This window comes from Thamnophis sirtalis, unplaced genomic scaffold (genome assembly GCF_051295495.1).
Source record: "Thamnophis sirtalis isolate CommonGarterSnake01/CBP01778 unplaced genomic scaffold, rThaSir2_p1.2 scaffold_5, whole genome shotgun sequence".
In the NCBI taxonomy this organism is placed as follows: domain Eukaryota; kingdom Metazoa; phylum Chordata; class Lepidosauria; order Squamata; family Natricidae; genus Thamnophis; species Thamnophis sirtalis.
This window is the reverse complement of record NW_028261385.1, coordinates 7,001,041-7,026,614: the sequence shown is the minus strand read 5'-3', so window position 1 is coordinate 7,026,614 and position 25,574 is coordinate 7,001,041. Positions and strand designations below refer to the sequence as shown.

Genomic DNA, 25,574 nt, shown 5'->3' with positions numbered 1-25,574 from the left:
ATATCAGCCTGGCCACTCTCCAAGGCTGATAAAAGTCATTAATTGTGAACTATCTTGAAAGACTGCGGGAGAGGAAAGACTTTGCTGGAGAGGAATTCACTGTAAATTAAATAAAAGGGGTTTATTGGGGTGAGGACTCGGCTTCGTGCTGCTGGGGAAGCCTAGAACAACGGTGAGCTGCCTCAAGGAAAGCGATCGCACCGGGGACAAAGGAAGTGATACAAAGAGACATTGAAAGCCTCCTTCAAGTCCCTGGATATCGACACCACCTCCTGGGAAACCCTGGCACAAGATTCGATCGACATGGCGCACGCTGATCCACCAAGACATCTGCCAGACATCTGAGGACAAAAGGACAACCACAGCACAAGAGAAGCGAGCACTCTGCAAAGCCAGAGCTGCAAATGCTGCAACAATGGTGCCCACGCATGCCTGCCCGAGAGGAGGCAGAACATTTCGTGCCCGTATAGGCCTTACCGGTTCCACCACAAAACCGCGGTAGACTAAAGCGCGCTCGACGAAAGCGTGTACCTGACGTCATCACAGCGCGACAAAAACATCACGCTGTGAGCGGTAAAGTTAAAATTAACGCGAAAACCTTACCCTAACCCTCCCAAACCTAACCCTAAACATAACCCTAACCATAAGCCTAACCCTTAACCTAACCCTAAACCTAACCCTAAACCTAACCCTTAATCTAACACTAAACCTAACGCTAACCCTTAACCTAACCCTAAACCTAACCCTAATGCTTAACGTAACCCTAAACCTAACCCTAACCCTAACCCTTAACCTAACCCTAACCCTAACCCTAACCCTAACCCTAACCCTAACCCTAAACCTAAACCTAACCCTAACCCTTACCTTTATGTGAATCGGCTTGCTTTAATTTTATTTTATTTTAATTTAATTTATTTTTAATTTTTTTCGTCGCTCTGCTGATGACATCACGTACACGCTGTCGTCGGGCGTGCTTTAGTCTACCCCGGTTTTGTCATGCCACGGGCCTTACCAGCCACCTGAGGACACATCGTGGACAGCCCACAACCCATTAGATGTTCAAGTCCTCATCGAACACGATGGACGGACATCATCTCTGAATGGAGCCCAGGTTTTTCAGTCCAGGCAATTGATTAAACTTCTGCCATTGCTGAAGGCAGTGAGAAAACTGGCAAGGAAATATCTCTGAAAGAATGACCCAATGGGTTACAGGTTATCTAGCCACAAAACCTCAAACTGCCCAAAGAGCTGCTGATTCTCTTCTACAGAGGAATGATTGAGTCCGTCATCTGCACCTCCATAACTGTCTGGTTTGGCTCTGCAACCCAACAAGACAGTCAGAGACTTCAACGGATAAATAGAACTGCAGAAAAAACAATGGCTACCAGCCTGCCTTCCATGGAGGACCTGCACACTGCACGAGTCAAAAAGAGGGCTGTGAAAATATCTACAGACCCCTCGCATCATGGACATAAATTGTTTCAACTCCTACCCTCAAAACGAAGCTATAGGGCACTGCATGTAAGAACACAAGGACAATTTTTCCCTGAATGCCATCACTCTGCTAAACAACTACCGTATTCTTCGGGTATAAGTCACATCTTTTTCCCGCAAGTGGTAGAGACCAACTTGATTCTGCACCTAATAACGGCAGCAAGACTGTTGGTGGCGCAATACTGGAAGAAGGAAGACTTGCCTACAATCCAAGAATGGACATTGAAAGTTACAAATTTAGCCGAGATGGCTAAAATATCGGCATATCTTAAAGATCACTCAAATGAGAGATATAAACGAGACTAGAAAAAATGGATTGACTATATACAAAATAAATACCGGACCAACAAATTCCAGTTAGCCTATGCTTAAGATCAGGAATGATTTAAATTGTTTAAAGTTAGCTTAGCAAGAAGAAGCTAAGATCAAGGTAGAGATGTTACTAATTTCTTTATTTCTTTTTTCTCAATAGATTTTAGACTGTGTTTGTTAAAAATCTATACCGTGTACGGGTTCTGGGAAGTCGGGGGGGGGAGGAGGAGGGGGGTCGGGGGGTCGGGAGGGAGGGATATACATTAGGCTAGACACGATGTGTTAGATCTCAATGCAATGTGACTTCACATGTATACTGTTTTTCTCTAATTTTTCTCTTTAAAAATAGGATAAGCCAAATACATTAACATATAGTGGAAATACACCGAGGGGAGGAGGAGTAGGAAAGAAGAAAGATGGGTAGAGAGGGATGGGAGAGAGGGTGGGGTGGGGGGGAAGGCGAAAGGGAAGGGGGGGGAGCGGATCTGGAGAGAGGAGTGGTAGAGGGGGATGATGGAGGGAAGATAGAAAGTTGGAGGGTGGTGGAAGAAAGAGGTGTATGGAGAACGGAAGAAGTATATTGGGCTTTTATTTTCTGGGGCATTGTCGACAAGAGGAATTGATGCAATTACTGTTTAATACTGTATGGGGTATACATGTGAGTGTATGAAAATGAAAATAAAATATACTAAAAAAAAAAAAGAGGGTGAAAATCTGGGTGCGTCTTATACACCGAATACAGCATTTTTTTGCCTGCCAAAACACCACTCCCTTTGCAAAATGGACTTGCAGAGGGTTCGGGAGGCTTGCAAAGTGCTCCTGGGGAGGGGAGGGGAAAAGAGCTAAAATGGGCCGTTCCCCCCCCCCCCAGCCCCCAGGATCACTCTGCAAGCTCTAGGTGCGTTTTTTTGTGAAAAACAAGGCTTGCAGAGGGTTTGAGAGGCCTGCCGAGTGCAAAACCTTATATATTTTTTTTAATTTAACTCTTCAAAATCATGGTGCGTGTTATACTCTGGTGCGTCTTATAGTCTGAAAAATATGGTAATTCTCACAACTCACAATTCTTGGTCAATAATTTACCAAGAATGTATTGCTATTCTTCTTCTCTTCCTTCCTAGGATCTATCTCTCCCCACTTATGACTATAACCATGTTGCTTGCATCTTTCAACTTATATTGTTTTTATTTGTTTCCCAGTACGATTTGATAGCTTATTAGTAACCTTGGCTATCACTTTTTAATCTTGATGAATGTGTTTTTTATTCTCCTTACGTACACTGAGAGCATAGACACCAAAGACAAATTCATTGGGTGGCCAATCACACTTGGCCAATAAAGAATTCTAGTCATTAAATTCGGTTCCACCACAAAACCGCGGAGGACAAAATCGTGCTCGACGAAAGCGCGCATTTGACGTCATCACAGCGTGACGAAAACATCGCGCTGTGATCAAAAAATGTAAAAATAAAGCGAAAACCTTACCCTAACCCCCCCAAACCTAACCCTAAACCTAACCCTAAACCTAACCCTAAATCTAACCCTAAACCTAACCCTAAATCTAACCCTAAACGTAACCCTTAACCTAACGCTAAACCTAACGCTAACCCTTAACCTAACGCTAAACGTAACCCTAACGCTCTAAACCTAACCCTAACCCTTAACCTAACCCTAACCCTAATCCTAAACCTAACCCTTACCTTTATGTGAATCGGCTTGCTTTAATTTTAATTTTATTTCAATTTTTAATTTTTTTTTCATCGCGCTGTGATGACGTCAAATGCGCGCTTTCGTCGAGCGCGATTTTGTCCTCCGCGGTTTTGACGGGTCACGATTAAATTCTAACCTGCGCAGATGAAGGAACGCCGTGTAGCATTGCTTGCGGAACTCCTGGTACTGTTCGCTCTGCGTCCCTCCCATCCCTTCCACCATTTCCTTATTCAGCTTCATGGGTGGAGGAAGAGGCTTTGGGTCACGTCCCAGAATGTAGCCAAAATCGATGTGGAAAAGTTTGCCTGCATTGGGAATGTCAGAAAAAAAGATTAGAGTTACGACGGGTAGGGAATTTACGAGGTTCTGCTCTCTCTTTAGTACTTAGGATAACAGAATAACAAGAGTTGGAAGGGACCTTGGAGGTCTTCTAGTCCAGCCCCCTGCTCAAGCAGGAAATCCTCATATCATTTCAGTCAGTTGCTTCTGCCTCAAGTGACGAAGCACTCACAACTTCACCACTGCCAAACCATTCACTAAGGCTGGATTACTATTACTGTTAGTCTCCTCATCGTTCCTATCCCCCATCTCCTCCCACTTATGACTGCAGGACTCTAATTGTGTTGCTTGTATCCTTATGATTTAAATTGATATTGATTGTTTCCTGATTGCTTATTTGTACCCTCTGACTATCATTAAGTGTTGTACCTTATGATTCATGACAAATGTATCTTTTCATATCTTTTTATCTATCCTATCCTACCCCATCCCATTCCATTCCATATTTCCTATTCTAGTCTATTCTATTCCATTCTACTCCATTCAATATATTCTATTCTATTCCATTCCATCCTATTTTCTCTAAATCTATCCTATCCTATCCCATCCCATTCCACTCCATATTTTTTATTCTATTCTATTCTATTCTAATTCCATTCCACTCCATATTTTCTATTCTATTCTATTCCATTCCATTCCATTTAATTCCATTTCATTCCATATTTTCTATTCTATTCTATTTAATTTCATTCCATTCCATATTTTCTATTCTATTCTATTCTATTCTATTCCATTTAATTCCATTCCATTCCATATTTTCTATTCTATTCCATTCCATTTAATTCCATTCCATATTTTTCTATTCTATTCCATTCCATTCCATATTTTCTATTCTAATTCTAATTCTAATTCTAATTCTAATTCTAATTCTAATTCTAATTCTAATTCTAATTCTAATTCTAATTCTAATTCTAATTCTAATTCTAATTCTAATTCTAATTCTAATTCATTCCATTCCATATTTTCTATTCCATTCCATTCCATTCCATTCTTCGCTTGCGAATACTATTGTCAGTCAGAGGAAGCAATGCATGCCAGACTTGATGAATGCACCGTCTGGTGTGTTATCTGATGTAATTTCACATGCTGATGCAACAGCAGGATGAGAAGGAGCATTCCTGCTCTCTCCTTTTCTTTGGGAAGCAGAAAGAGAACACTGCGGAAGGCACGGTGTGGCCATGATAACTTCGGCAGAATTGCCTGTAGATTCTCAGTGGGGGAACAGGGCTTGTTTGCAAAAGCTGAGCGATTGCAACACCAGGGTGGGTCTCCTATCAACACCCCCTCCCCCCAAGAGGAACATGCAAGGCCATCTAATCCTCCTACAACAGGGGTGTCAAACTGGATATCTTCAAGGGCTGAATCAGCATTGTAGTTCTTCTCCGTAAGCCGGCCGTGGGAGAGGGGGAGGCAGCAGGGAGCAGGGTTGGGGAGACAGGACAAACACCTCCTGCAGCACTTTAGTGCCCAAAACGGGGCACGGTGGGGACGCACGCAGCCCCCCCCCGCCTCCAGCAACTTGTTTTTGCTCTCCATGGTCTCCTGCAGCACTCTGCCAGCCAAAAATAGGCTTCCGGAGGCTCCCATGTGGCCCGTTTCTGGCCAGCCGAGTGCTGCTGGTCGCCGTGCAGGCCAACAACGGGTTGTATGTGGTGCCCGTTTTCGGCTTCTGTTTTCGGCCCACGTTTTCCACCCACGTTTTCGGCCCCTTTTCGCCGGCAAAGGCACCTTTGATATTCACAGCCGGTCCTACGGGCCGGATTTAACAACAAGCTTTGAGTTTGACACCCCTTGCACATTTCACGTAACGTTAGTTCTCCAATCGCATCTACTTAAGCACGGTGTGCAAACCTGTAGAAACAGAATAACAGGGTTGGAAGGGACCTCGGAGGTCATCTAGTCCAACCCGCGGCTCAAACAGGACATTTTTATAAAATCCTGGACAAATGGCTGTCCAGTCTCTTCTTAAAGAGCCGAGGTAGCGCAGTGGTTAGGGTGCAGTACTGAAGGCCACTACAGCTGACTGTTATCTGCAGTTCAGCGGTTCTAATCTCACCGGCTCAAGGTTGACTCAGCCTTCCATCCTTCCGAGGTGGGTAAAATGAGGACCCAGACTGAGGGGGCAATATGCTGACTCTGTAAACCGCTTAGAGAGGGCTGAAAATCCTATGAAGCGGTATATAAGTCTAACTGCTATTGCTATTGCTATTAAAGGCCTCCAGTGATGGATTAAGAAGGGAGGCTCTGTTTAATGCTTTTTTTTTTTCTTTTCTTTTTCTCTTCATCTGTGACATTCGTTCTTTGCTGATCTGGCTTTGGAAATGTATGGGTGCCCAAGATCTACCCTACCAGTTACATATGCAAATGTGTCCCTAAGATTAATTAATGGCTCTTTGATTCCCGAGCTGGATGAGAAGTATAATTACAGTCTCAGGACTTACTCTGTTGTTTTCCTTCCTCCCCTCCCCGCACATATAAACAAGCATGGATCTCCAAACTCATCACGAGGACAGGCTCAACATAAATTAGCAGTGAGAAGAATCTCCCTTAAATGTTCGCAATTAAATAACTGGTGTGATTTTACAACATAGATCAAAGCCTGCTGGTTTGAAACGGTTTTGTTTTTGTTTTATGCGTTGTGTTTTATATGAGTAATATCCTTTACAGGTTTTTTTTTGTTTTTTTTTGAGCGATAGGGGAAGTAACCCAAAGGCAGCTCCATATGGCGCTACAGAGTTGATTCTTGTGGGAGTCTGATCTTTAAATCAAACCATGTGCAATTAATGCTGGGAATTTCTGTTAGATGGATGAATGCAGGATGAAATATGTTGGTAGAGGGACCATATAGAGCCATTTCTCCGGGCACACAAAACTCTTCTGGGTTCTGGTGCGCCAGCCAGCTGATTTTCATGTGCACCAGAAAATCATCTTCTCGATGCGCATGTGCACCCAGAGGCTATTCTTCCAGTTTCTGACAAGTGCATGCACACCAGCCAGCTGCTCTTCCCGTACGCATGCGTGGTTTTCCAGAAACAGGAAAACCAGGCAGCCAGCATGTATGCATGTGCCAGAAACCGGAAGAGTGATGCACCAAGCAGCTGCTCTTCCAGTTTTCTGGCACGTGCTCATACTCCCGTTTTTGGCACTCGGTGTCGAAAAGGTTCGCCAATCCTGGTATAGGAAGTTGGATCCCACAGAGCAGAAATGATCTGATGGCCTTTTAAGAAAATTCTCAACAGGAGACACAAGGATGAATTCAATAACTCATATGGTTTAGGTTTGTCTTGATTGATTGATTTGATTGATTTTATTATATTTATATGCTGCTCTTTTCCCCCCGAAGGGGACTCAGGGCGGCTCACAATTCAAATCAGGGAAGGGGGATACAGACAGAAAATAAAAAGAGGAAACATAACAATACATAATTTAAAAACACACAGCAGTCATACCATTCGAGATGGGGGCAACAGCTCTTTAGCCCCAGGCCTGTCGGAACAGCCAGGTTTTAAGGGCTTTGCGGAAGGCCTGGAGGGTGGTGAGGGTTCGAATCTCCACGGGGAGTTCGTTCCAGAGGGTCGGAGCAGCCACAGAGAAGGCTCTCCTCCGGGTGGTCGCCAGTCGGCACTGGGCCAGCGGATGGAATTCGGAGGAGGCCTAATCTGTAGGATCTAATCGGTCTAGTGGAGGTGATTGGCAGCAGGCGGTCTCTTGCTATTTCTGTACAAGGAATCCTCAAATGAGGACGACAATTGAGTCTAAAATTCTGTTGCTGTTCTGACCTGGCCAGAAACAAGAAACAGACTCCCTGCGAAGAAAGAAAAATACCCTCTTTATTTACACCTTGGGAATAAACTGCATTCGCCAACAGAAAGTCCAGGCAAGAGTCCTGGAAGGGGTTAACGGAAGCAATAGGCCTTATCAGCTTGTTACCATAATTGCCAGGCCGTGAGTTCCCAGCTGAAAGGTTGCAAATTAAGATCTGGCGAGCAGTCTTTGAAACACCATGAGCAAAATCTTCAGAAATATGAACTGTTGTCTCCTACGACAGCCACTCCCCTTTCCTCCTATTTATTCCCCAGCCAGGAAGGAGCCGGTCAGCACCCATGTTTCTTTTGCTTCCCGAGCCGGCTCATTGTCCTCCGTTGTCCACCTCTCCTATCTGTTCCGCGCATACGGGCATCTGGCACAGGGCCCAGCTGTTCTTCCTCCTCACTCATCTCAGCCTCCAAAGGCAGCTGCCTCTCCGGTGGCTGGGACATGCCGGATGGCCCTGGCTCTATCTCTGTGTCCGATGCTGAACATCCATCAGAGCCTTCCCCAGACTCCAGAACCTCCTCATCGTCCGAGTCTACCGCCAACTCTGCTGGCAGTTGGCGGGCCACAACACTAAGTGAGTTAAAGTCAGTTTTGCCCCTGTTTACGACCTTTTCTTGCCACAGTTGTGATGTGAATCTCTACAGCTCTTAAGTTAATAATATGGTTGTTAGGTGAAACATGGTTTTCTTCTGGTGAGTCCAACTTGTTCATGGTGCAGCATCTTAGAATAGAATAACAGAGTTGGAAGGGACCTTGGAGGTCTTCTAGCCCAACCCCCTGCTCAAGCAGGAGATCCTATACCATTTCAGTCGGCCTAGTCAGGAAACCTTACACCACTTCAGACAAATGGTTATACAGCATCTTCTCAAAAACTTCCAGTGTTGGAGCATTCACAACTTCTAGATGAAAGTTTTTCCACTGATTCATTGTTCTAACTGTCAGGAAATTTCTCCTCAGTTCTAAGTTGCTTCTCTCCTTGGTTAGTTTCCACCCATTGTTTCTTGTTCTACCCTCAGGTGCCTTGGAGAATAGTTTGACTCCCTCTTCTTTGTGGCAGCCCCTGAGATATTGAAACACTGCTATCATGTCTCCCCTGGTCCTTCTCTTCATTCAACTAGACATACCCAGTTCCTGCAACCGTTCTTCATATGTTTTAGTCTCCAGTTCCCTAATCCTCTTTGTTGCTCTTCTCTGCACTCTTTCTAGAGTCTCCACATCTTTTGTACATCGTGGCGACCAAAACTAGATGCAATATTTCAAGTGTGGCCTTACCAAGGCCTTATAAAGTGGTATTGACGCTTCACGAGATCTTCTTCAAGCCCAGCGAACGGGGGAAGGCAGGAAACAGATCCATTCTGTTACGCAGATTTAATCATTGTGCAAGGAGGATGATAAACACGCGTTAGGTGCAACTGGTGTCAGCAGTTTGAAAAACATTTGCAGTGACAACTGGATCACCGCCGTGAAGTCTTCCAAGCCATCGTTTCTGAGACGTCGGCAGATGGGCCGAAAGAAAATAAAACCTCCTAAAAGGATTTATAATAACGGCGGCACCATTTCCAATCTGCCTAATTTGTTCTTTGCAAAATAATATGGCTAATTGGCACTTGACAGACAGACACACACACACACACACACACACACACCCATACTATTTCGAGATCTGTTAATTATATGCCTGGGTTTGCAAGATTGTTAAAGATGTTCTCAACCATGGTAGCTATTATACACTCTGCTGCCTTCAAAATACAGCAACATGTTTAATAAGCATGTATTAGTCGTAGCTAATTATTGACCATAATTTTACTTAAGACTGAAATAAAGAGGTTGTTTCCTTTCCAACGGATCTTCAATTACGATATTAATCTGATTTTTCTCCTAGCCGAGTTCCTTTTCCATTAAGTTCTCGTTGTACAATTCCTTCCTGTTAAAATCTATAAGTTTGTCTACCGGGAGTCCAGATGCTTAGCAAAATGACAAAATGAGCTGTATTTTATATCCTTTAGAGCCGGGCAGCCTTATTGACGTCTCAAAAAAACAACAACACTCGCTTAAAAATATCCCTCTAGAACAACCTTTCGGACTTCAGGGACCTCATTAAATTCATAATTTTCAACCCTGTGGACCACTAGTAAGATCTGCCTGGGCGTGGTTAGGGGGTGTGTGTCATGTGACTGCATGGGCGTGGCCAACTTGATGTCACTCACGTCGAGGGGTACCTCGCCAGTCTTCACTCGCCCCTCCCCTCCTAGCTATTCCTCACTCCCCCCCCTGAATTGGCAAGAAAAAAAAATGCTTTAAAAAGCAGAGGGTGTGGGGAGGGAAAGCTTCTGACGATCATGCGGCTCAGAGCAGATCCGCGCAATCATTGGTAGCTTCTCCCCTTCCGCCCCCTCCTCCCCGCTTTTTAAAGCATTTTTCCCCCTGCCTATTTGCCCAAAGCAGCTGTGGAAAGTTATCAACCAGCCCTCTCCCAGAAAAATGAAATATCCTAGGAACTATTGAAAAGGCAGAATATTTCTCGATGTGAAAAGAAAGAAACATGTTTTAAAAGACAGAATAGTTCCCTGTAGCTTTCTGCCCATCCCCACTGTTAATGGGCCATTAAGAAGGCCAAGCTAGTCCCTTTACATAATAAAGACTTCCCCACCAGCTACAGGAAAGCATGAAAGATTGGCCACAACTGACCACATGGCATCTGAGAACTCAACCAAACCTGGATTCAAAACACAAGCCCAGAGAGTTGCCCCCTGCATGGCCCTATGGGAGTCTGACAACCAATCAGAATACATTTCTTACACAGGAACAGGAAACAGAGAGGTGGGACTGAACAGGTTATAAAAAGCCTAGCAAGTCCCTCCTTCAGCCCTTCTCTTCTTCTCCACCAACATTGAAGCATGTGATCACCTTTTCTGTTCAGGGCTCAAGCCATGTGGTCCTGTCCAACAATAAACCATCTTTCCAAGCAGCCTCCATGTCTCCAGTGTCTTTTTCCCCACTTGGAGACGACCCCAGAAGGACATTTCTTTCACCACAGCAAGAAAAAATGCTTTAAAAAGTGAAAAAAAAAAAGAACTTCTGAGAATCCCGTGGCTCACAGCTGATCCGCGCGACCATCGGAAGCTTCCCCCTCGCTTTTTAAAGCATTTTCCCCCTGCCTATTTGCCCAAAGCAGAAGAAAAAAATGCTTTAAAAAGGGATGGGGGGAACCAGCTTCCAATGTGGGTCACAGCTGAGCTGTGCGATCTTCTGAAGATTTTTTTTTTTTACTACCGGTTCACGAAACCAACAACTATCGTCCTTACTGGTTCCTGTGGAACCGGTAGCATTTCACCCTTGGGTGGTCCTTGCTCTTCGCCTGAGCTCTGCTTCTCCTCCTTCTTCCTGTCTGCAAGTCTTTCTAATCCTGAAAATCCCTCCCCGGACTGACTCTGCTCTTCTCCAGTTTCCTCCGAGATCTCTGTCGGATCTTCTTCCAGCTCATCTTCCCCCCCCCCCCCCCCCCGCAGATTCAGACTCCGACGGGGACCACAACACCTTCATCAATTTCATCCTTCGATTGCAATTTCGTCTTTTCTGTGTTTTGCCCCTGCCCCAAGTCACACAACGGGGGGCGGCAGGGAAATCGTAGAATGCGAATCACAATGGCCGAGGTGGCGCCGTGGTTAGGGTGCAGTACTGCAGGGCACTTCAGCTGACTGTTATCTGCAGTTCAGCGGTTCTAATCTCACCGGCTCAAGGTTGACTCAGCCTTCCATCCTTCCGAGGTGGGTGAAATGAGGACCCAGACTGTGGGGGGCGATATGCTGACTCTGTAAACCGCTTAGAGAGGGCTGAAAGCCCTATGAAGCGGTATATAAGTCTAACTACTATTGCTATTGCTATAATGGCCAAATAAAGCGTTTAGCAAAACGGAAATGAAACTGCAAAGGTTTGCTTGGCTGAACGCTACAATCATCCCGTTTTATTAAAAAAAAGTTAAATTCCCAAGTTATGCCTTGTTAATTCTGCCTTCAATGCAAATATATATATATATATATTTTAATACTGTGCGGCTCCAATAGTTTCAGGCAATTTTGCAACAGTCTTAAAATCCCTGTCAGGCCTGCAGCCATTTTTTCTTTTGGGTCTTTGGCCTGCCACACTTTCTATTATTCTGCTATGCATTTTCTATTGTGGGAAAATTGGAGGGGGGATTATATGGAGTTAGATGCTATGTAGCCAAAACAACATTCTTTCTAGAAATCCTTTGTCTCTGCACCTCTGCACCTGACCGGAACTGGATGGGTGGAACTGCCAGCATGGCAGTGGGAGATTGGACCATGGGATGGGCTGGTGGGTGTGGGGCAGTGGTGGGTTCCAAAAATTGTTCGAACCTACTCTGTGAGTGTGGACTCCTTTGTGGGAGTGGCTTGCTGCCCATGTGACCGGATGGGAGTAGCTTGCTGCTCATGTGACCGGATATGAAGATGCCGATGACACTTGTCAGAACCACCTTAAATTACCTAACACACAGCACTGGCATGCATAAGAATAGGATGTAAACTTGTTTTTTAAAAGGCATCTTTGGTTTGCGTTAAAACAACTTCAACACACGCAATGTTCTGATTGCGCCACAAACGCAGTAGTCATCCTTACCTTTCACAGAGGCACTGGGTTTTATAAATAGGAGCATGATAGTGTAGAATAATCATATCCAAGGACCAGTGGTGGGTTTCAAAAAATTTTGGAACCTCTTCTGTAGGTGTGGCCTGCTTTCCGGGTCCACTGGTGGAACCACTTCTAACCGGTTCGGTAGATGTGACGAACCGGTTCTACCGAATAGGTGCGAACTGGTAGGAACCCACCTCTGGTGTGGGGGCAAGATCCTGAACTTTCAAATGGGTGGGGAAAACCGGGAAGCTTTCAGATTCGGGTTTCCCCAGATGTGCCAACATGGCTCTCTTAATAAATTGGAACTTTGAGCAATACTTTGCCTTGGACTCTGATTTAATTGTGGATGATATTTGGAATGCTGACAATGGCTTTAACAAGGCTTGCATTCATAGGCAAAGACACACAATTTCAAAACGACATGGTTTCCTTGTGCCGTCAAGATGCCTCAACATTTGCCCCCCCCTCCCCCCCAAAAGCAAATTCTTTACCTGTTTTGGTGAGCAAAAGATTATCCAGGTGCCTGTCCCCAACTCCAAGTATATATGTGATCACACAATAACCAGCTGAAACGTAAAACAAAACGAAGTTAGCATAGCTCCCTGTAAATGTTAAAACCCCCGGAAGATCAAAACCAAACTGAAGCACGTTAGGTTATTTTGTCAGAAACCTGTGGGGTCCTTGCTAGCACTGATGACGTTACCTAGTTGGGTAATGAAACGTTCTGCAAGAAAACAACCAAACTCAGAGAGCACCAAGGATCTCCAAGAGCCCGAGGACAGGACGAGAAACAATGGATGGAAACTAATCAAGGAGAGAAGCAACTTAGAACTAAGGAGAAATTTCCTGACGATGAGAACAATTAATCAGTTAAACAACTTGCTTCCAGAAGTTGTGGTGTTACATCACTAGAGTTTTTAAAGAAGAGATTGGACAACCACCTGCCTGGAATGGTATAGGGGGTTGGTCTAGAAGACCTCCAAGGTCCCTTCCAACTCTGTTATTCTATTAAATTTTATGCATCTGAAGGCAGGACAAGAAGCAATGGGTGGAAACTAATCAAGGAGAGAAGCAACTTAGAACTAAGGAGAAATTTCCTGACAGAAGAATTAATCAGTCTGAAGTGGTGTAGGGTTTCCTGCCTAAGCAGATGGTTGGACTAGAAGACCTCCAAGGTCCCTTCCAATTCTGTTATTCTATTAAATTTTATGCATCTGAAGGCAATGGGTGGAAACTAATCAAGGAGAGAAGCAACTTAGAACTAAGGAGAAATTTCCTGACAGTTAGAAGAATTAATCAGTGGAACAGAAGTTGCCTCCAAAAGTTGTGAATGCTCCAACACTGGACGTTTTTAAGAAGAGATTGGAAAAAACACCTGTCTGGAATGGTATAAGGTTTCCTCCTTGAGCAGGGGGTTGGACTAGAAGACCTCCAAGGTCCCAACTCTTTTATCCCACAGCTTCTAAGGATTCCCAATCTCTCCGTAAGTGACACAAGTGTTGCAGAGTTTTTAGGAGACCACTGGTCAAAATACACCTGGCTACTTTCCTGCCTGCTGAACTGCACCACACTCCCTGTGCACCAAAGCTTACCACAGCTTTTCACGTAGGTGTCCATGACTTCCGCACTTATGCCATGGGGCCCAGTTTCACTCGGCGCGTATTTCCGGAAGAAGTTCTACAAAAGAGAGATACGGAGGTTTTACTTCCTTGACTTAAAGGTGGGCTGCTGGGGGAGGGGGGGTTGTTGCAGGGGTTCGGGAGAATCTCTAGCTAGAATTCTGTGCAGTTTGGAGAACCCCATGATGAGCCAAGGTGGCGCAGTGGTTAAATGCAGCACTGCAGGCTACTGCTAGATCAGCAGGTCAGCGGTTCAAATCTCACCGGCTCAGGGTTGACTCAGCCTTCCATCCTTCCGAGGTGGGTAAAATGAGGACCCAGATTGTTGGGGGCAATATGCTGACTCTCTGTAAACCGCTTAGAGAGGCCTGAAAGGCCTATGAAGCGGTATATAAGTCTACTGCTATTGCTATAACCCCCAAATCCCACTCCTGGCTGGGCCCGCCCCTCCCAGGAGTCTCCACGTGGACCGTTTTGGATGCAGGTAAGTGCAGGGCGCATACGGAGACTCAGGGAGGGCGAAAAACAGGCCTACTGGAAGTTTGGGTACACCAGGCCCGTTTACGACCTCCAGAGGGCCTCCGGAGTCTGGGAAGAGCATTTTCGCCCTCCTGGAGACTCAGGGCGAGCCTCCAGAGCCTGGGGAGGGCAAAAATGTTTATTTGAATGTTGAATGTTTATTTAATTTGTATGCCGCCCCACTCCCGAGGGACTCGGGGTGGCTAACAACCAAAGGGGGGGGAAGAGGATACAAATAAAACAAAAGACAAACAGAGTAAAAACAACAGCAGTCACAACATTTCAAGTGGGGCTGGAAATTCATCAGCCCCAGGCCTGCCGGAACAACCAGGTTTTCGTGGCTTTGCGGAAAGCCTGGAGGGTGCCACACAGACACCCCAGGTGTGATGTAGGAGGCTGACTAGACCATACCCACCATGGCCACGCCCACCCACCAACCAGGCAGAGAACCCCTTGCTTAAATTTTGGAAACCCCCCTCCCCCACCCGCTTAGGACCACAATTGGGACTAGGACACTTGTTGCTAAGCAGTGTGGTTGCTAGGTGACATAATGGTTAAGGAAATCTGGCTCTTGCTAAGCAAGAGCGTTGTTAAGTGAGTTTCACCACATTTTACAGGTTGGCCACGCCCACCCAGTCACATGGCTGGCAAGCCACTCCCACACAGTCACATGGCTGGCAAGCCACTCCCACACAGTCACATGGCTGGCAAGCCACTCCTACCCAGTCACATGGCTGGCAAGCCACCCCTACCCAGTCACATGGCTGGCACGACACTCCCACCCAGTCACATGGCTGGCAAGACACTCCCACCCAGTCACATGGCTGGCAAGACACTCCCACCCAGTCACATGGCTGGCAAGCCACTCCTACCGAGTCACATGGCTGGCAAGCCACTCCTACCCAGTCACATGGCTGGCAAGGCACTCCCACCCAGTCACATGGCTGGCAAGCCACTCCCACAAAGCAGGCCACACCTATAGAAGAGGTTCTAAAAAATTTTGAAACCCACCACTGCAGAAGACCCACCTGGATGCTTTCTTCCGTAGCGAGGACCTCTGCCACCGGTACCGACTGGATGAACTGCATGAAACCTGGAGAAGCAGAAAGGAAAATAGGATCTTGAACTTTCAACTGGGTGGGGAAAACCGGGAAGCTTTCAGATTCGGATTTTCCCAGATGTGCCAACAGGGCTCAAATTGGAACTTTGAGCGATATTTTGCCTAGGAGTCTGATTTACTTTTGGATGCTATTTGGAACCCTGACAGTGCCTGCATTTAAGGCCATTTGTGGTATCCAGTCATCACGCAACCTCATTTAACAACGGTTTTGCTAAAACCCAGCTTTCTTTTTGGCAAAACCACATCCATACTGAAGCATTGCTTCGCTTAATGACTGCAATATGTCAACATCTAAAGTGCTTCCATGACTACTATCAACTTGAGGAGGGGTGGGGTGGGGGGAATGCCATGCATACTTTTTGGCCAGAGTAAAAGTCTCATCTTTCTGTACTGGGATGTGAATGTGCATGGAACGAGCTCCCCGTGGAGATCCGGAACCCTTACGACCCTCCAGGCCTTCCGTAAAACCACTAAGTCCTGGCTGCTCCGGCAGGCCGGGGGCTGTTGAAGTATCCAGCCCCACCGTAACTATGAATCTTGTTGTATTTTAAATTGTTGTTTGTCTTATTTATTCCTTTCCCCCTTTTTATTGTAAGCCGCCCGGAGTCCTCCGGGAGCGTGGCACGACAAAACCGCGCTCGATTAAAGCGCGCCCGATTAAAGCGCGTCGCTGACGTCATCAACAGGGCGACAACAGTGAGCGCGGAGAAAGAAGGGCGCTTTAAATAGCGCTTTGAAAGCAAGCCGATTCAAGTTAAGGTAAGGGTTAGGTTTAGGGTTAGGTTTAGGGTCAGGTTAAGGGTTAGGGTTAGGGTTAGGTTAAGAGTTAGGGTTAGGTTTAGGGTTAGGTTAAGGGTTAGGTTTAGGGTTAGGTTAAGGGTTAGGTTAAGGGTTAGGTTAAGGGTTAGGTTTAGGATTAGGTTTAGGGGTTAATTTTAGGCTTAGCGTTTACAGCGTGCTTTTTTCTCCGCGCTGTTGTCGCGCTGTGATGATGTCAGCTACGCGGTTTCGTCGAGCGCCCTTTAGTCGAACGTGGTTTTGTGGTGGAACCCTCTGGGAGTGGGCAGCATACAAGACTAATAAACACAAACACACACACACATGTCCTGAACATTGCCATAACGTCCTGTTGGAGAATGTGATTGATGACAGGCAGAGTGGAGGGGGGCACAGGGGTAAAGTTCAGATGCCATTAAGTGGGATTTAGTTTCGGCTCCACAAAAGTCCGTGCCAAGATGTTAGTCATAATAAATGAATGGTTTTGGTTTTTTTTGAACCTTGTCTCAAGGCTCATTAATTAATTAGGCCAACTCTTGGAAACTTCACACAATGTTCGCTTCATGGCCACAGTGTTTCCTTAACAACCAGGGTGTTTATTTAATGACTGGTGCAAAGAGAGCCCGTTTTTACGACTTATAACTGTGATAGGAAGGTTTCACTGTGGTCCTAAGTCGAAAACTACCTGTATTTATTTATTTATTTTTACTCCTCCAAGTAGGGGAGAGAGGGAGAAGATGAAGGAGGAATGGGAAACACTCTTACCGTGTTTCGTACTCGTAGCCAACACTTTATAGGGTGTCAACTTCAAATCCAGGTTCTCCTTGCGTAAGAGCTAAGGATTAAAAATGGGGATCGCAATCAGACATTTGCAAACAACAACGGAATTCTTTATCGGCCAAGTGTGATTGGAGACACAAGGAATTTGTCTTTGGTGCATAAGCTCTCAGTGTACATAAAAGCTATAAGCAATCAATCACAAACGTAGTCATGGTAAAAATACATTCATCCTAAATCGTAAGATGCAACACTTAAGCGGTAGTCATTAGCAGTTAGCAATAGCAGTTAGACTTATATACCGCTTCATAGGGCTTTCAGCCCTCTCTAAGCGGTTTACAGAGTCAGCACATTGCCCCCAACAACAATCCGGGTCCTCATTTTACCCACCTCGGAAGGATGGAAGGCTGAGTCAACCCTGAGCCGGTGAGATTTGAACAGCCGAACTGCAGAACTGCAGTCAGCTGAAGTAGCCTGCAGTGCTGCATTTAACCACTGCGCCACCTCGGCTCTCTCATTAGGATATTAAATAAGCAATTGATTTAATAAATCACACTAGGAAACTAAATGGAGCAATATACTAAATGCTGGAGATGTGATTGTGTTGATGCTACATATTACCATACATGGTGGACTGGTAAAAAGGTTAAAGCATTTTGGATAAAAATATGGTGGATTGTGCCAAATGTTCTTAAAAAGAGGATAAAGTTTACCCCTCAGTTATTCCTGTATAACTACTGATTGTACTGTTATAGAGGCTAACTTGATTTTGTACTTAATAACGGCAGCAAGACTGTTGGTGGCGCAATACTGGAAGAAGGAAGATTTGCCTACTATTCAAGAATGGACATTAAGAGTAACAAACTTAGCAGAGATGGCTAAAACATCAGCATATCTCAAGGACCACTCAAATGAGAAATATAAACTGGAGTGGAGAAGATGGATTGACTATATTCAAAATAAATACGGGACTAAGAAATTCCAGATAGTTTATGACTGAACAAGCGAGGAACGATATAATTTGTTTAGAGTTAGCCTAACAAAAGAGGAGTTAAAGCTCAAATGAAAGATGATACTAACTTTCTTTAAGTTTATTTTAGAACATCCTTGTTAAAGATGTATACCCTGTATTTGTTCTGGGAAGTCGGGGGGGGGGGGGGGGAGAGAAGGTTGGGGGGGCGAGAGTCGGGGGGGAGGGGAGGTAAATATTTGTAAAAGCTTTTTTTTAAAAAAAATTCAATAATAAAAAAGCTATAAGCAATCAATCACAATCGTAGTCACGGTAAAAATACATTCATCCTAAATCGTAAGATGCAACACTTAAGCGGTAGTCATTAGGATATTAAATAAGCTATCGACTTAATAAATCGCACTAGGAAACTAAATGAAGCAATATATAAGTCGTAAAGATACAGGCAGCTAAGTTCTAGTCATTTGTAAAAAAAAAGAGATCCCGTAGGTAATAGGAAAGATGAGAAGAGGAATAGTAATGCAGTCTTAGTAAATAGTTCGATAGTGCTGTGGGAATGAGTTGTTTAGCAGAGGGATGGCATGGGGGAAAATACTGTCCTTGTAGTTGTTCTGGTGTGCAGTGCCCTATAGCCGTGATGGCAAACCTATGGAGCCATATCAGTGGGCACGCGAGCTCAGCTTTGGCGTGCAAGTGCATGCCAGCTGGTTTTTCGGCTGTTTTTGGCCTCTGGGGTGGGAGTAGGGAAGGCCATTTTCGCCCTCCCTGGGCTCCTAGAAAGGCTCTGGAGCCTGGGAAGAGCTAAAAACAGGCTGGATCCGATCCGACCGGAAATCGGACGTTTTCGGCTTCCAGAGGGCCTCTGGTGGGGGGAGGTCTTTCTCACCCTCCCCAGGCTCCTAGAAAGGGTCTGGAGTTTGGAGAGGGCAAAAAACAGGATTATGGGCATGGGCACATGCACGCACATCCCTCTCCCCCACACTCCTCCCAATTTTGGCACGTGATAGCAAAAAGTTTAGCCATCCCTGCCCTATAGCAGGGGTGTCAAACTTGATTTCATTGAGGGCTGTGTCAGGGTTGTCTTTGACCTTGGTGTGTGTGTGTGTGTGTCTGTGTGTGTGTGGCCAGGTCGACATCACAGGGAGGCATCTGTGGTGACCTGAGCACTCTGCTGACAAAAATGGAGCTTGGGAGAGCCACGCGTGGCCCTCCTGAGCTTCGTTTCCGGCTGCGACAGCCTCCTGCAACCTTCTGCCAGCTCTCCCGAGCTCCGTTTTTGCTGGCAGAGGCACCGCGGGCCGGTCCTTCACTGTCGCCCTGCAGGCCAGGTCTAAGTACCCCGTGGGCCGGATCGGGCCTGTGGGCCTTGTGCTTTACATCCCTGCGCTATAAGTGCCATTTTGATCTGGCAGATATAACAGAATAACAGAGTTGGAAGGGACCTTAGAGGTCTTCTAGTCCAACCCCCTGCTCAGGCGGCACCAAGGACTCCCACAACTTTAATTCTTGTTCTGGATGGGACCGAGTCCTTTTCCATCTCTGTTAAAACATTTAATAGATTCCCCTCACCCTCTTCCATCTCCTCTTGGAACTAACTAGCGTATTTTTCGGAGTATAAGACGCTCTGAAGTATAAGACGCTCCGAAGTATAAGACACTCCGAAGTATAAGACACACCTAGCTTTTGGGGAGGAAAACAAAGGAAAAACATCGGCTTCTGCCTCCCAGCAATTTGCCTCCTTGCAACAAACAGCAAACAGTACAGACAATATGCACTGTTTGTAGTGTTACATTTCAGACTATACTTGTACAGATGCTGTTAAAATAGATGTGGCTTTCTGGAAGTATACTTATTCTCTGCTATTTAAAAGAACATACAATAACACTGGGCCTCTTCAGATCAAGCATTTATTTTAAAAAGCTTCTTCATTCTGTTAAGCTGTCTAGAACAGCGGTTCTCAACCTGTGGGTCGGGACCCCTTTGGGGGTCGAACGACCCTTTCACAGGGGTCTCCTAAGACCATTAGAAAACACAAATTTCCGATGGTCTTAGGAACCGAGACACCAATTTTATGGTTGGGGGTCACCACAACATGAGGAACTGTATTAAAGGGTCGCGGCATTGAGAAGGTTAAAAACCACTGGTCTAGAACAAAAATAAAGCAGTCTTTAAAAAATAAGTTAATAATTTGAACATTCTACAGGTAATTATAGTTATTGACTTACCTCCTTGCAGCAAACAGCCTGATTAGCACAAGAAAAAAAAATCTCCCTCTGCCTCCCAGCAATTTGCCTCCTGGAGCAAACAACAAGTTTCACTTTCAGTTTAAGCAAGGCCTTCCGATCATCAGCTGTTTCAGGATGTTGCTATAGCCTATTGCAGCCTCCGCAAACCCCATTTTCCCCCATTTGCTGTAAGGAGGTAGATTGCTGGGAGGCAGAGGCCAAAGGGTGGGGGAGGGTGGGGAGGGGCTACATTCAGTGTTTAAGACACACCCAAATTTTCACCCTCTTTTGGGTGTGTGTGTGTGAAAAGGTGCGTCTTATACTCCGAAAAATATGGTAGGTCTTCAAACATAGTCAGAGCTCAATAACTACACCGCAAAAGGTCACCTTGTCCATCAGCGAGATGATCTGGAGGATGAGTTGATCTTGACGCAAGTCGTCCCCGTGTTTGAAGATTACAGGGTAGCTGTCCCCATCTTCAGTCTTGAAGAAGAGCTGAGCAGGCATGAGGGCACTCTGATCAGAGAAGGGAAAAAAGAAGGCATCAAACTTGTCAATGGTCTAAGAGGTAACTACTTGGGAGGAACTTCCGTTGAGAGGAATTATCCCTCCTTCCTTTTCATTTTTCCTCCTTCTCTCTTTTCCTTCCTTCTTTCCCTCTCATCTCTCTCTCTTATCTATCTATCTATCTATCTATCTATCTATCTATCTATCTATCTATCTATCTATCATCTATCATCTACTTTATATCCTGCCTTTATGATTTTTGCAAATAACTCAGGGAAATGAACCTATATAACTATCTCTTCTTCCCTTTCATTTTTCCTCCTTCTCTCTTTTCCTTCCTCTTTCCTTCTTATCTCTCTCTCTCATCTAGCTATCTATGATCTCTCTCTCTCTCTCTCTCTCTCTCTCTCTCTCTCTCTCTCTCTCTCTCTCTCTCTATCTATCTATCTATCTCTTCAATCATCTTTCTATCATCCTTCTATCTCTCTATCTATCATTAAATCTCTATCATATCTATCTATCTATCTATCTATCTATCTATCTATCTATCTATCTATCTATATATATATATATATATATATATGGAGGGAGGGAGGAAGGAAGGAACAGAAAGGGAGGGAGGAAGGGAGAAAGAAAGAAAGAAAGAAAGGAAGGAAGAAGAAAGAAAGAAAGAAAGAAAGAAAGAAAGAAAGAAAGAAAGAAAGAAAGAAAGAAAGAAAGAAAGAAAGAAAGATCCAAGCCAATATAATTGGCAACCTGGGTTCGACTCTGGAGAATATCAACATTTGTGTCTACTATAACGGAAAAAGAACTCCACTCATTTGTCTCCTGCATCTGTTTTTGAACATTTCAATGCTACTTAAAAGGGCACAATAATGTAATTGGAATTGAATGGAAAGGGGTGGGGGTGGAGGCCACAGCCATTGTTTTCTAAAGTGGGGGGAGGACACAAATGGAGGAGAACTTTAAAGCAATTAACTCTCTTCCCTAATTAACTTAGATGGCAATTCCATTTTAAATGCCCTTTGTGGGAAAAAAAACAAACCCAACCCTAATTTGTTTAGCTGGCAATTTCTCTCACGGAAAAAAAAATGTGTGTGGGGGGGAGAGAATCAATTAGCCTCTGCAAATAAATGTATTTATCAGTTTGACATGACCTAGTCCTTGATCTCTCTTGCTATCACATAAGGAATGTTAAAACAGTAAACTCTTGCAGAGAAGAGCAACCAGGATGATTAGGGGATTGGAGGCTAAAACATATGAAGAATGGTTGCAGGAATTGGGCATGGCTAGTCTAGTGAAGAGAAGGACCAGGGGAGACAGGATAGCATCTTCCAATATTTGAGGGGCTGCCACAGAGGGGAAGGGTGTCAAGCTATTTTCCAAAGCACCAGAAATCCAGACAAGGAATCATGGAAGGAAACTCATCAAGGAGAGATTCAACCTAGAAATAAGGAGGAATTTTCTGACAGTGAGAACCATCAACCCATGGTACAGACGTTGCCTTCGGAAGTTGAGGGAGCTTCATCACTGGAGGCTTTCAAGAAGAGACTGGACTGCCATGTGTCAGAGATGGTGTAGAGTCTCCTGCTTGAACAGGGGTTTGGACTAGATGACCTACAAGGTCCTTTCCAACTTTGTTAATAATCTGTTACCCCTACGGTGATCAAATCTTGTTTTCTCAAATTCTTTCCCTCTCCCTGAAATTCTTCCTCCAACAAGTATTCCTAAAACATCTGCAGGACGTTAGCTTTGAAGGGGCATATAGGGTTGAGCAGGAGACATTAAAAAGAAAGGCACAAATGGAAATACTATCAAAAGCAACTGAGGTGGAGTAACAGATTACCAGAGTTGGAAAGGACCTTGTAGGCCATCTAGTCCAACCCCCTGCTCAAGCACCATTTCTGACAAATGTCAGTCCAGTCTCTTCTTGAAAGCCTCCAGTGATGAAGCTCCCAAACTTCTGAAGGGTTCTTCTCCAAGGGTTGATTGCTTTCACTGTCAGAAAATTCCTCCTTATTTCTAGGTTGAATCTCACCTTGATCAGTTTCCATCCATGATTCCTTGTCTGGCCTTCTGCTGGCTTGGAGAATAGCTTGACACCCCGTCCTCTCTGGGCAGCTCCTGAAATATTGGGAGACTGCTATCATGTCTCCCCTGGTCCTCCTCTTCACTAGACTAGCCATGCCCAGTTCATGCAACTGTTCATCGTATGCTTTAGCCTCCAGTCCCCTGATCATCTTGGTTGCTCTTCTCTGCACCCTTTCTACAGTTTCAACATCTTTTTTATAATGTGGTGACCAAAACGGGATGCAGTATTCAAAGTGTGGTCTTACTTGATGTTGCATTCTTCACCATTAGATTTCATATTACAGAATAACAGAGTTGGAAGGGACCTTGGAGGTCTTCTACTCCAACCTCCTGGTTAAGCAGGAGACCCTATACGATTCTGGTTGTCCAAAATGGTTGTCCAATCTCTTCTTTAAAAACCTCCAGGGATGGAGTACCCATAACTTCTGAAGGATTAATTGTTTCCACTATGAAGAAATTTCTCCTTAGTTCAAGGTTGAATCTCTCCAGAACCTTCCATCTGTTGCTTCTTGTCCTGCTCTTGGGCGTTTTGGAGAATATGTTGACACCCACTCAGTGGTGAAATTCATTTTTTTTTTTACTACCAGTTCTGTGGGGGTGGCTTGGTGGGCATGGTGTGGTTTGGTGGGCATGGCAGGAGAAGGATACAGCAAAATCTCCATTCCCACCCCACTGTGGGGCAAGCCAGAGGTAGCATTTGTCTGTTCTCCGAACTGCTCAAAGTTTCCCCTACAGGTTCTGCTAAGTACTCAAAATTTCCACTATCAGTTCTGGGAACTGCTCAAAATTTCCACTACAGGTTCTACTAAGTACTCAAAATTTCCACTACAGGTTCTACTAAGTACTCAAAATTTCCACCACAGGTTCTGCGAATTATTCAAAATTTCCACTACAGGTTCTCCGAACTATTCAAAATTCCACTACCAGTTCTGGGAACTGCTCAAAATTTCCACTACAGGTTCTACTAAGTACTCAAAATTTCTACTACAGGTTCTCTCAACTACTCAAAATTTCCACTACAGGTTCTCTCAACTCAAAATTTCCACTACCAGTTCTGGGAACTGTTCAAAATTTCCACTACAGGTTATGCTAAGTACTCAAAATTTCCGCTACCGGTTCTGCAAACTACTCAACATTTCCAGTACCGGTTCTGCGAACTACTCAAAATTACCGCTACCGGTTCTCTCAACTACTCAAAATTTCCACTACCAGTTCTCCAGAACCTGTCAGAACCTGCTGGATTTCACCCCTGAACCCACTCCTTTCTGCGACAGCCCCTCAAATATTGGAAGGCTGATAACATGTCACATAGAACATGTAAATCCTTCCATCCTCCACCATTCAGTCAGACTGAGGGAAGCTTCCTGGATGAGAAGCGAAACGTCTCCACGGAAAAAGGAAGTCCAGCTGCCTTTTGAAAAAAGCACCTTTGGGGCAACCATGGCATGGGGGACTGAGAATTTCCACAGACATCGATATATATTTACATCTTCCAGGTCACACTGAGTGCGAGGCAGGTACGTATTGTTACCTTGAACAGAGTGGCTTTCTCGGGGATTATTCCTCTGATTTTCACTTGGGGTTCGAGAGGCAGAGGGATGGGCTCAATATCTGACAGATTCATCTTTTCATTATCTGCCAGGAGAGTCTGTAATCTCTCATTCTAGGAGAGGAAAAGACAAGCAAAAGGAAGATTATATTATATGAAAATAAGAATCATTTTTTAAAAAAAATATATATTATTATTCTTTTTAAACAAAACAACACATACAAAAGAAAGCAAGAAAAAGGGGAAAAAAACCAACTTTTTTCATCAAGCATGTCCTTTGGTTACAAGTTTTGGTGCATCAATTCTTAAGATTAAGAATAACATCACTGGTTTTGCATTAAACATAACTGAATATTGCGCTGTCATTAAGATTAAGATTTAGTTTATTTGTATGCCGCCCTTCTCCGGGAGGGACTCAGGGCAGCGAACAACTCAAAAGGGGAAAAGGGGATACAAACACAATACACGTAATTAAAATACACAAGAGTCATACAGCCATACAAGTCGAGAGGGGAGGGGAACTCATCATCCCCAGGCCTGCCGGCACAGCCAGGTTTTAACGGCGAAATGGAGAGAGGTGAGGGTCCGAATCTCCGCGGGAGTTCATTCCAAAGGGCCGGAGCTGCTACAGAGAAGGCCCTCCCCTGGGTGGTAGCCAGATGGCATTGGCTGGTAGACGGAACCCGGAGGAGGCCGACCCTGTGCGATCTAATGGGTCTATGGGAGGTAATTGGCAGCAGGCGGTCTCTCAAGTACATTGAGCATTGTGTGTTCAAATTCCCATTAATATTCTTTCATTTGCAACAATCCTTATTTCCTTGAATTCATAATTATATATCAAATAACAATGAGTCTTTAAAGTATTATAATATCACCTATCTCCAAAGAAAAAAAGCAGAGATTAGAACAAAGAATTCCCATTAGTTTATAATATACATTCATATTTTCAATTGACCATAATGTCAACAATCATCCAGAGTTCCAAAAATAGTTTTCCATTATTAATTATTAATCCCAATTTTTTTTAAAAAAATATCTTGGATATCTTGTAACCTTTTTGTCGTTGCATGCCGAAAGTGCTTGCGCACACGCTTTCCTTG

The 25,574-nt window shown here is 44.7% G+C and overlaps 1 protein-coding gene across 1 annotated transcript in view; it reads right to left on the bottom strand.

The window, feature by feature from the left end:
• Window positions 1-25,574, bottom strand: part of PIK3C3 (phosphatidylinositol 3-kinase catalytic subunit type 3) — a 137,480-nt gene that overhangs the window by 43,328 nt on the left and 68,578 nt on the right. Inside the window, 3 exon segments of the mRNA XM_087715273.1 lie at window positions 3,649-3,817; window positions 12,812-12,886; window positions 13,913-13,997. Coding sequence (XP_087571399.1) covers window positions 3,649-3,817; window positions 12,812-12,886; window positions 13,913-13,997 — 329 coding nt within the window.